The sequence below is a fragment of the Vulpes lagopus genome, chromosome 21, assembly GCF_018345385.1.
Source record: "Vulpes lagopus strain Blue_001 chromosome 21, ASM1834538v1, whole genome shotgun sequence".
In the NCBI taxonomy this organism is placed as follows: Eukaryota; Metazoa; Chordata; class Mammalia; order Carnivora; family Canidae; genus Vulpes; species Vulpes lagopus.
The window spans coordinates 26,204,496-26,216,729 of record NC_054844.1 but is presented as its reverse complement, the minus strand read 5'-3'; the positions used below and the strand labels follow the sequence as shown (position 1 = coordinate 26,216,729).

At 32.3% G+C, this 12,234-nt stretch overlaps 1 protein-coding gene across 3 annotated transcripts in view; it reads right to left on the bottom strand.

Moving 5' to 3' along the window:
* Window positions 1-12,234, bottom strand: part of CCDC91 (coiled-coil domain containing 91) — a 328,037-nt gene that overhangs the window by 212,351 nt on the left and 103,452 nt on the right. The window contains exons 3-4 of one of the 3 annotated variants that reach the window (XM_041735812.1): window positions 7,903-8,134; window positions 855-943 (exon numbers count right to left, since the gene is read on the bottom strand). The exons of 1 other annotated variant lie outside the window; for it this stretch is intronic. In XM_041735812.1, the coding sequence (XP_041591746.1) occupies window positions 855-873 (19 nt within the window). In that variant the 5' untranslated portion in view covers window positions 874-943; window positions 7,903-8,134. The remainder of the gene's footprint in view (window positions 1-854; window positions 944-7,902; window positions 8,135-12,234) is intronic. One more of the 3 variants, XM_041735813.1, reaches the window with a different exon arrangement.

Below are 12,234 nucleotides of genomic sequence, written 5' to 3'. Positions count from 1 at the left end.
TCCACTCAGTTAAGAAAAAGCACTAGTGTGCCTACTAATGCCCGGCACAGGTGCTAAGCATAGAGAAGATACAGTACGCAAAACAGATGCATTCATGTACTCAATGACCTTATGACACAGTAGGCAAGTCAAATCAATTAAATATGTATTATAATAAACTGAGCTAAGAGCAAGAATAATTACTTTAAAACAACTAATCCAGGGCATCTGGGTGGCTCAGTCGGTTAAGTATCTGACTCTTGATTTCCACGAAGATCACCATGTCCAGGACATGAGATCGAGCCCACATCCAGCTCTATGCTCAGCAGGAAGTCTGCTTGAGATTGTCTCCCTCTTTCCCTCTGCCCCTCCCCCCATGCTCATTCATGTGTGCGTACGCATGCACGCATCTCTCTCTCAAATAAATAAAATCTTGAAAAATAAAATAAAATAAAATAAAATAAAATAGAATAGAATAGAATAAAATAAAATAACTAACCAAACTGCCTCTGTGTTAACAATTTCTTTTGTAACAGGTAAAGGAATTTTCATGTTAAAATCAATTTTAGTTTGTTGAATTATTTTATAAAAAAGTAATGTTGAAATAGAATCCTGTAATTAGTTTGACAAAAAAAGTACTATTAGATTGTGATTAGGTTCAAATATAAAGGTCATAAAAAGAAAGCCAACTGACAAGATAAAGACAAAAATACTAATAAGGGCAAAATAAAGGGATTATACTGATTATTACTGTATTTTCAAATTTCTAAAAATTCAAACATATTTATATCATGTGTTTTAAAGTTTAAGAAGGATAACTAAATCATTTTTAGCAGTAGTCTGTTTATACATTTGACTTTCTAAATTTTAAAGACCTTTATTCCACATTGGCATCAGTAGCAACGTCAGCGAAGGTCTACCATAAATTCTGGAAGGCAGTTCACAATGGAAATTGCACTTTTCCCTAAAGAAAGACATTTATAAGGTCATTAGGTTTTTAAAAACTAAAGAATATATCAATTTTTGATTGGTACCTTATGGGATCACTCAATTATCTTACACACACTATTAGTATGTTGCAATTCTGAATTTTTAAGATACTATGTGCCATACTGAATAAAGTATTCTATCTTGTCCCACATGCATTTCACTATTTTAACTAAAATACAGAAAACTGGGATTTCAATTCATGCTTGTACTCAATGTATCTTTTTCAGAAATTTTTTTCTAATCTTCACTATTCTGTATGCTAACAGATTTCTCTAAAATGTCAAAATAGTCTAACTTCTAATTCTGAATTATAATTTATAACAAAAATATTCATAATGAACTTTTAAGGGCATGAAAATAAGTACTATAGTACAGTAAGAGGGAATACAGCCTTGTGATTAACAGCATAGAGTCCACACCATTTGTCATGCCAAGTATAAAACAATTGGCATGTTTGACTTCCCTCAGTTTTCTTGCCTGTAAAATTGGCATAGAGTTGCTGATGAGACTTGTCTAAAATATGTAAAACATTTAGCACTGTGCTTATATTATTTTCAGTATTATTTCAAAGATCATTAAAATTTGTTGGACAATTATGTTTATTTCTGGGCATAAAGGTTATGTGTGACTACAATCCTGGGTTCAAGAAATTCTTAAAAATATCATTTTGATCTAAAACCTGAATATTTTAATATGTCTTTATGTCACTCATATTTGTAGCCATAATCTAAGACATCATATTGTACCAAGTTAAATTCCCATCCTAGGGCAGCTCGGGTGGCTCAGCGGTTTAGCGCCGCCTTCAGCCTAGGGCCTGATCCTGGAGACCCGGGATCAAGTTCCACATTGGGCTCCCTGCATGGAGCCTGCTTCTCCCTCTGCCTGTGCTTCTGCCTCTCTCTCTCTGTGTCTCTCATGAATAAATAAATAAAATCTTTAAAAAATTTTTTTAAAATATCCTCATCTTGTAACATTAAATGGTCAAGTACATCATATCAGGAAAAGAAGAAGGGCAAGTGGTTAAAATAAGGGGAGAGAGGATAGGAGGAAAGAAAGGAAAGTGATACATAAGGGGAAGAGGAAGGGAGAGGTTGAGTGAAGAAAGTAGAAGAAAGGGACCTCACATTTGTGACCACAAACTCACATTTACACTAGCCACCTTATCACACTTTCCCTTTATAAATAAATTTCTTGTCTTCAAATTATTTCTGTCTCCATTTTTTTCTTCCCCAATCCTCATCACTCCACTGGACTCATCATTAAAGATATTAATTTGCCTTTCAGTTATTATTAAATCAAATGAACACTTCTTATTTGATCGTTCTTTAGTTCCAAGGAGCACTTGCTACTGGTGACCCTCCCTATTCCTAACTCTCTTCCTTTTGCACTTGTAACACTCCTAACTCCTAGATTTCCTCCTAATAGTTTGACTATTTTGTCCTTGTTTTCTTTTCAGACTCCCTTCTCCATCCTGTCTTAAGTTTCACTGTTTCCTATACCCTCTGACTTTCCCAAGGTCTATATCATTACCACTTTCAAAATCCATCATTTAGATTATGACCTGTAAGCTAATGACACCTAAATTCACATCTCGAAGCACAAACTACTTGTAGATCTCCAGACCCATATACTCAAATAACTACGAGACAGTTCCATTTTGCTGTCTAGTAGGTATGTCAAACTTACCCATCATCTTACATAAACCTGCTTTGCTTCATGTTTTCCATCTTAGTTAATAGTACCTCAAAGAACTATTTGCCCAAGCCAGAAATGATACCATTAGGTCCCAACCTCACTCACTCCAGTTACACTGTGCTACTAACAGTCCTAATTATACCATACTGCTCAATACCTCTGTGACCTCACAATATACTGCCTAAGTAAAAGTCATAGCTGTATAGTCAAAAATGGATTCAAATTTAAACAATAACACTTTACTTTTCATATAGCCTTGGGCAAATTACATAAACCCCTTTAAGCCTTTGTTTATTCTTCTGAAAATGGGGAAATAATAGCTCAAAACAAAGCTATACAACTTAATTTAAATGATGTATATAATAACTTCATTTACCAGATAGGTACATGATAAATATTCAGTAAATGGAAGTTTTCACTGAAATTATAATTTGTTAGTATTCAAAACAAGCTTATCCAGGAATCTTTTCACCTGCTCCATTACTACCCAACCACAATAATTTAAACGTCCCACTATCAACATGACAGAATTTCTAAAAAATAATCATAATTAAAAGATTACATGTAATAATGGGATATAAATAAAGCAATGATGAGGAAAAAATTATAGTCATGAATATTTCAGTCAATTTTTTAAAAATCAATGAATTAAATTCCTAGCTCATAAATTTAAAAAGAAAATAAAGAAAAATTAAAAAGCACAATAAAGAAAACAAGATAATGCAGAAGTAGATTAAGAAAAGTAAATCTATTAATTAAAATCCTGAATTTCCAAAAAAAATAAAATCCTAGATTTCTAAAAAAAAATGAAATGTTTCTAACTAATTAAAAATAAAAAAGGAAAGTACAAATATACAAAAAAAATGACATGGGGAAAATAATTAAAACAGAACATTTTTTTGGTAATAAAATTCCTGTGCAGACTTCTAAGTAAATCTGAAAATTAGATAAAATAAGCAATTTCCACAGAAATATAGCTTATAAAAGTTTTCTGATTAGAACTAAAAAAAAAAAAAACACTAAAAAAATAGACCAACTTCCTTTGGGAAAAAAGTTATCAGGCAACTACCCCACAGGTAAAGGATTCAAGAAAATTTCTACCAAAAATTAAAAGAATGGATAATCTAAATGCTTTAAAATTGTTTCTGAACATTGAAAGTAAAGGAAAATATCAAAATGTCATTAGCATTATGTAACATTAATAAAACACTGATAGCTAAGCTTGATAAAGATAATACAAAAAGAATTAGTAGAGGTTTTAGAGTATCACTTATAAATGACAAAGTTATCAATAAAATATTAGTAAGGAATCCAATACCATATTGAGAGGGTGACATGCAATAAGAAGTCAGATTTGCACAAGTAATGCAAGGCTGGGTCACTATTAAGGAATTCATTAGAAAACACTCCATATTAATATACTTGAAGAGAAAAATGATATGATTATCTTAAGGCTCTGAAAATGCTTCTGATAAAACGTGAATACCCGTATCTGTTAAAAATACTCAAGAGGACAGAAACTGGTGAACATTTTCTTAACATGATATAGGCCTTATCCTAAAGTCTGCATGTTAATTAACAGGGAAAAACTAAAGTTATTTCCTATATGAACAGGAGCAAAACAAGGATGACTACTGTCTCCATGCCACTGAACACTCCACTAAGGGCATGAGCCAATGCAGTTAGACAAGAAAAATTAAATAGAAACATAAAAATAGAAAAAGGAGGAAAACTATTTCATGTTCCTACTAGGTAAAACAATACACACATTCAGTAAAGTAGCAGGATATAAACTTAAACATAGCATAACAAAAATAGCATTTACTTATGAAAACAGTTAACTATTTAGAGTATATAACAGTGAGAAAAATACTATTTTCCAGAGCAACAAAGAAGATAAAATACTTAGCTACAAATTTAACAGGAAATGTGACAAATACTTTAAAACACTTCTGAAAGACTAGAGAGCACACATGAACAAATGAAAAGATCTCTTAGAAGTGGATAGGGAAACTAAACATCATAAAGATGTCAATCCTCCCTTAGTTTATTTATAGTCCTAATATAATTCCAAGAAAAGTATCAAGAAGCTTTTTACAAATGAACCAGACAAATGGACATTAAACATCACGTGGAAAAGCAAAAATGCAAATACAAGCAGGAAAATGCTAAAAATGAAAAAGTATAAAGAGGATACTACCCCTCATTATAATAAACTAAATTAAACTATATTAAAATATACTACTGATCTTATTAAGATATATTGTATTTTAAATTATATTATCACATATAAAACCTCTTTACAAATAAAAGAGTGTATTTATTTGGCACAGCAATAAATGGACCAGAAGAATATACCAGAAAGTCCAGAACAGACCCATGTATGTGTGAAACTTAGATATATGATAAAAATGGCATTTCAAATCACTAAGGCAAAGATGGCATTATTAATAAACAGTGAAGGCACAACTGATTAGCCATTTGGGAAAAGCTGAAATTAGACTCATATCTCACACTATAGACAAAAATAAAAACTCTGTATTGATCAGAGATCCAATTATTTTTAAAAATGAGACCATATAAGTATTAAGAGAAACTATGAATGAGTTCCTCTTTACCTTGGGGTAGAAAGGACTTTTTAATTATAATTTGATTCTAGATACAATAAAAGAAAAAATTGACAAATATGACTATAGAATATGTAAACACTTTTTGGGTACTAAAATTATCCTCAATAATAATTTTAAAACCTGATAAAAAAATATGTAGAATATGTATCACAGGTAAGGATTAATATTCCTAACATATCAAAAATGCTTAAAACTTGAGAGGAAAAAATTAGAAAAAAAAAACAGCTTACAGAATAACGGGCAAAATGTAAACAGACAAAATGTGAACAGACACCAAAAATAAAATATATAAATAGTCCTTAAATATATGAAAAGACACAGACACATGCACCTACTCATTTGTCACAAATACAGGGAGAAGAAAGCCAAAACTAATAAGATTGATAGTTGAAAGACAGGTGGAATGAAGCAGGAAGACAGAAGAAAGGAATGGTGGAAATATCTCTTCTATGAGTGCAGCTTTTTAATATGGTTCTGATTCTTGGAATCATGCTAATGTTTCACAGATGCATTAAAATCAACAAGCAGGGGAATAAGGGGATTGAACCCTAAAATAAAATACAAAGAGTAATAAATGAACTAAACCATATTTCAAATGAATAATCTTATCACACAATAAAGTGTGGGAGGGGGTGGGGTGAAAGTCAAGAACTAACCCAAGTTAGTTTGGGACACAGTATTTTGACTATATGTCCTCAGCAAAGGAGAAAAAAGAAAGCTAAAATAAATATTAAAAAGAGGAAGAGGAAGAAAAAATAAGAGAATGAGGAGGAAGGAAAAAATAAAAGTTAAGCAAATATGGTAACATCTAAAGAAAATCAAAAGATATATGGGAATCATTTGTCCATTTCTTACAGGTTTTCTGTAAGTCTAAATAAAAGGAGGAAAGAGCACAAAGAAAACTTTTATACAATAGAAAATAAACAAAAGATCAAAAAACTGCTCCTAAAGGAAAAAATGCCTAAACAAAAGTCTTGCCTAAATAAAGATGTAATTACACTAAAAATATGTATTGAAATACTCCTAGCATTACTGTTCATGATAGCAAATAAGTAACAACAGCCTAAATATCCACTGACACTTAAATAGCTATAAGAGCTATGGTATAATCACACATTAAAATATTTTACATCAGTGAACATAAAGAAACTACAGGTATATGCAACAAAATGGAGGAGTCTTAAAAACATAAATTTGAGTGAAAAAAAGTAAATAAATCATAGGGAGTTCACATGAGCATTAATCTATTTTTATGAGGCATATAAAACTCTTTAGAGATATACATACATATACAATAAAACTGTATTTTTACAAAAGCAAGGAAAACATAACACAAAATATAAGACAGTGGTTCCCTCTGGAAGAAAGCATAGGAATAGAACAGAAGAACAGTATTAGATGGTAATGTTCTAGTTCTTAAACTAAATGGCAGATTCATGAGTGTAATTTTTAAATACAACAAAGAAAAAATAATTACATATGCCTAAAAATTTAATCCTGAACTTGTTTCAATGCTTTTCCTGGCTGTATTACTCAACCCTCATGAGCTACATTAACTCATTGATCAAAACTTGCTCTAGGAAAGTACTCAAACTAAGGATAAATAGGAACCAACTAGTTTACTAAAATAAATTATGCTTTTATGAAAAGATGTCAAGAATCGGCAACCACCAACAAACACAGGATTTGAAGGCACAAGCCACTCTGGCATCCTGCTAATCACAATAATTATTGAAGAAACAAGGAAGGTTGAACCTAAATGCCTAGATTTACACATGTGCTTTCAAGTTATGAGGTACTAGTAGGATTTTCAGAAATTTGTTTAACTGGATAATATAAATGTTTACTGACTATACCATAATCCACATCCTATTTTAAAAATAAAATTGGGGCCACCTGGGTGGCTCAGTGGTTGAGCATCTGCCTTTGACTCAAGTCGTAATACCAGGGTCCTAGGATCAAGTCCCCCATCAGGCTCCTTGCAGGGAGCCTGCTTCTCCCTCTGCCTATGTCTCTGCCTCTCTGTCTCTCATGAATAGACAAATAAAATCTTTTTTTTTAAGATTTTATTTATTTATTCATAGAGACAGAGAGAGAGAGGCAGAGGGAGAAGCAGGCACCATACAGAGAGCCCAACTCCTATCGGACTCAATCCAGGGTCTCCAGGATCACGCCCTGGGCTGCAGGCGGCACTAAACCGCTGAGCCACTGGGGCTGCCCGATAAATAAAATCTTAAAAAAATAAAATGAATTAAAGGAAACAAATAAGTAGTGCTGTAAACAAAAAAAAGACAAAGAGAACTATAAATATATTACTCTCTCAGAGGAAACTAGATATTTTCAGTTAAGCCTCTAAGTTTCTCATTATACTAGAATTCACACATCTTCCCTACATTTTAGGTGACTACCCAATAACAATTCACTCTAAAAAAAGCTACATTGGTAAATACTGTCCATATATATAGACTAAAATTAGTATTAAATAATAATGATGGTATGCATTTTATAGATGCCAGCTTAACATATGGGAATTTTTAAGCTTAATAATAGAAAATTACAAATACCAGTATATAAATAATTATCTTCTCACCAGGCAAAGAAAATATACCTCTTAAAGTTTGAAACTGCTATAGTATTCTTTGGTCCATTAAAAGTTGACTGGTGTCAGTCTTCATGTCGATTAAGTGCACCCAATAGCACCATTTTCCACATAAAATGTCCAATTTCTTAAGAAGTAGAAATCTTCAAAATGTTGTTTCTTTAGGTATTTTGTTTGTTAAGCTTGCTTTGAGATCTCAAGAGTACATCTACTTCATTTCAAATATGAAATCCTTGGTTTTCTAAAACAGAATACAAGGTCAGCATATACTCTTTTACAGCTATAAAGCTAATCAAAAGTGCAATGAATGGCAGTTCTTAATCTTTCACTTTGTAATGGTAATCAGCAAAGTCATTGGGCATATCATTTTTCATTGACAGACTTCTTCTAAAACACAAAAAAGTCCACTACGTCAGAACACCGCATAAGCAAAGGAGGACCAAGTTTCCAAATAGTATGCAATTTTTTCCAGTAATTCCGCCTGTGGTCAACTCTGTTTTGTTTACATAAGCATAAAAATTCTTGTAAAGTCTAAACAAGAAACAGGTGCAAATATTCATGCACTTTTAACTATACCCAAAGAAATCTGTTGAATCCCTGCTGATGGTTAATAATTTACAAGGAGAACACCAATAAAATGATAAACATTTTTATAACTTTTAACTTAAAAAATATTTTTGAACTCTAATTTTCATTCAGACATTCTTTTATCCAACCCAAGGCCCTCTTTTTACCATCTTCTCATCTCACAGAGTCTGGTGACTACCTTTTACAAATTGTCACCTCACTGAAACCCTGTGATACCCTAATTTATTTTCAAGTCTATGTACAAACCCACTTTAGGTTCAGGGCTCATTACTAAGACTTTGAAATTCACTCATGTAAAGAAATCATTCAGTTATGGAAAACAAAAAATATGCAAAAACTGAGGAAGATCTAAATAGTAAATCTAAATATGAAAGTTTGTTAGCACATATAAAATAAGTGGATAGGTTGGGGTTTTTTTTTTAAGTAGCTGAAAACCGGGTTAAAATCACTGTTTAGAAAAGTATTACCTCTATCCAAGGAGGTTCTCTCCAAGAAATGCCCCTTTGATTTATTACTGAATGGAGTGCAAGATATGACCAAGAATATCTATGTTAGAGTCTCAAGGAGAAATATATAATAGCTTTAAAAAGGCTAAGATACAGGAACACAAGGAATAGGAATGGTTACTTTCTTAATAAAAAAGGAATTACAAAATTGAGTATTCTATAAATAACAGGCTCTACCTCTCCCTGCTTCCTTGAAGAATAATGGTGTGTTTCTAAGAGCTATTTTGGCAACACCATATCCCACAAACTGTAATGAGCAATTTTTAGAATAATGTAGATGACTAAAAAGCTACGTTTCAATTTATAAAAAGAGACATACTGAGATAGAATCCTCATAATCCATCACTAGAATGGTCAACACAAATTAATACCATAAAAATTTTAAAAAATAAAAAGTTTTGGACAGGGAAATTAAAAAATAATGCTTAAATCCCACTTCCAAAAAAAATAAATAAATCCCACTTCGTCATTACCATGGCAGGAAAAAAATCCACAGCATCAAAGAAATAAATAGAAATAAAAATAAAAACAGAACCACACTACTAAAATGCAGACAGTATTATCTAATGATGTTAATAAATTTGAAAAATATGGAAGAACTATTTCAGAACCATAAATATATCCTTAAGCCATGTCACTATCTGAGACTCTTTTTCTTTCAACTCTTGTTCATACAAAGTGACCAACCATAGGCAAATTCTAAGCAATTTCCAAAGAGGAAGAAAAAAAAAATCACAACTTAAGTCAAAGAGGTATGTTAAACTGATATGCTGAAGAAGCTTTTGGCTCCCCAGGCTAGGGAACCTGGGTCCTTAAGAATTTCTTTTAGAAACCAAAAGCAAAAGCAACAAAAGCAAAAGTAAACAAGTGAGACTAAACTACAAAGCTTCTATACAGCAAAGAAAACCCTTCAACAAAATGACAAGACAAGCTACCGACTGGGAAAAAATATTTGCAAATCATGTATTTGATAAGGGGTAATATCCAAAAAAACAAACAGTTCAAACAACTCAAAAGACAAAAACCAAACCACCTAGTTTAAAATGGACAGAGAATCTAAACATACATTTTTCCAAAGGAAATATACAACTGCCCAATAGATAGAGGTACTCAAAATCACTAATCATTTGAGAAATGCAAATGAATACCACATTGAAATATCACCCCATACCTCGAATGAGCAGTAATACTAGAATGCATATTACTAAAAACATAAGAAATAACAACTGTTGGCAGGTATAAACAAAAGGGAAGCCTTAGGCATTACCGGCAGGAATGTAAATTGATACATCTACTACAGAAAACAGTATGAAGGTTCCCCTCAGAAAATAGAAATAGAACTACCATATGATCCAACAAATTCAGTTCTGGTAATTACCCAAAGAACACAAAATACCACCTTGAAGAGATATATATGCACCCCCATGTTCACTGCAACATCATTTACAACAGCCAAGACATGGAAATAATCTAAGTGCCTATCAATGGATGAAAGGGTGAATGGATAAAGAAAATATGATGTGTGTGTGTATATGTGTGTCAATATGATGTGTGTATATGTGTGTGTATATTGTACACATATAATGGAATATTATCCACCCATAAAAATGAAGGAAATCAAAAAAAAAAAAAAAAGAAGGAAATCCTGCCATTTGTGAGAACATGGATGAATCTTGAGGACATTATGCTAAGTAAAATAAATCAGACAAAGACAGTCAATATCGTATGTATGATTCCACATACATGTGAAATCTTTAAAAAAGAAAAAAAAGTTAATAGATATTGAGAACAAATGGTGGTTGCCGGGGTCGGGGAATAAGGTTAAAAGATACAAATTTATTGTCATAAAAAAAAATAAGTCATAGGGATGTCATATACAGCAGTGACTAGTAATACTTCATATTTGAAATACTTCATATTTGAAAGTATTTCATTTTGAAATACTTCATATTTGAATTTGAAAGTAATACTTCATAGTTGAAATACTTCATATTTGAAAGTTGCTAATAGATCTTAAAAAATATTCATAGTAAGTAAAAAAAATGAGAAATCTTATATGAATATTAATTAAATATATTGTAGTGATCATTCTGCAATATTCAGGCATATCTCATTTTATTGAGCTTTGCTTCATTCCACTTGCTGATACTGTACTTTGTACAAATTAAAGGTACATGGCAACACTGAATCAAGCAAGTCTATGGATGCCACTTTCCAAAAGCATTTGCTCATTTCAAGTCTCTGTGATACATTTTGTTAATTTTCACAATGTTTAAACTTTTTCATTATATCTGTTATGGTGATCTATGGTCTGTGATCTCCAGTGTTACTACTGTAATTGTTTTGGAATACCACAAATCACACCCATGTAAGGTAGCAAATTTAATCAATAAATGTTGTGTGTTCTGACTGCTTCACCAATCAGCCCTTCCCCCAGGCCTCCTCAGGCCTCCCTATTCCCTGAGACACAACAATACTGAAATCAGGCCAGTTAATAACCCCCCCTCTAAGTTTTCAAGTGAAAAGAACAATTGCACATCTCTCACCTTAAATAGAAAGCTAGAAATGATTAAGCTTAGTCAGGAAGGCATGTCAAAAGCTGAGACAGCCTCAAAGCTAGGCCTCTTACAACCAAATAATTAACCAAGTTGTAAATGTAAAGGAAATTTTTCTTAAAGGAAATTGTTACAGCAATGAACACATGATAAGAAAGCAAAACAGCCTTACTGGTAAAAGGAGAAAAGTTTTAGTGGTCTGGGTAGAAGATCAAACTGATCATAACATACCCTGAAGCCAAGGTTTAATCCAGGGCAAGGCCCTAACTCTTCAATTCTATGAGGGATGAGAGAAGTGAAAAAGCTGCAAAAGAGAAGTATGAAGCTAGCAGAGTTTTGTTCATGAGGTTTCAGGAAAGAAGTCATTTCCAGAATATAAAAGTACACAAGGTAAAGCAGCTAGTGTTGATATAGAAGCTGAAGCAAGTTAACCAGAAGACTTGATAAGACAATTAATGAAAGTGGCTACGCTAAACAACAGATTTTCACTGTAGATGAAATAGCATTCTATCAGAACAGGATGCCATCTGGGACTTGCATAGGTAGAGAGAAGTCCATGCCAGACTTCAAAGCTTCAAAGGACAGGCTCTTAATAGGGTCTAATGCAGCTGGTGACTTGAAGTTGAAGCCAATGCCCATTTACCATTCCAAAAATCCCAGTGCCCTTAAAAATTATGCTAAATATACTCTCC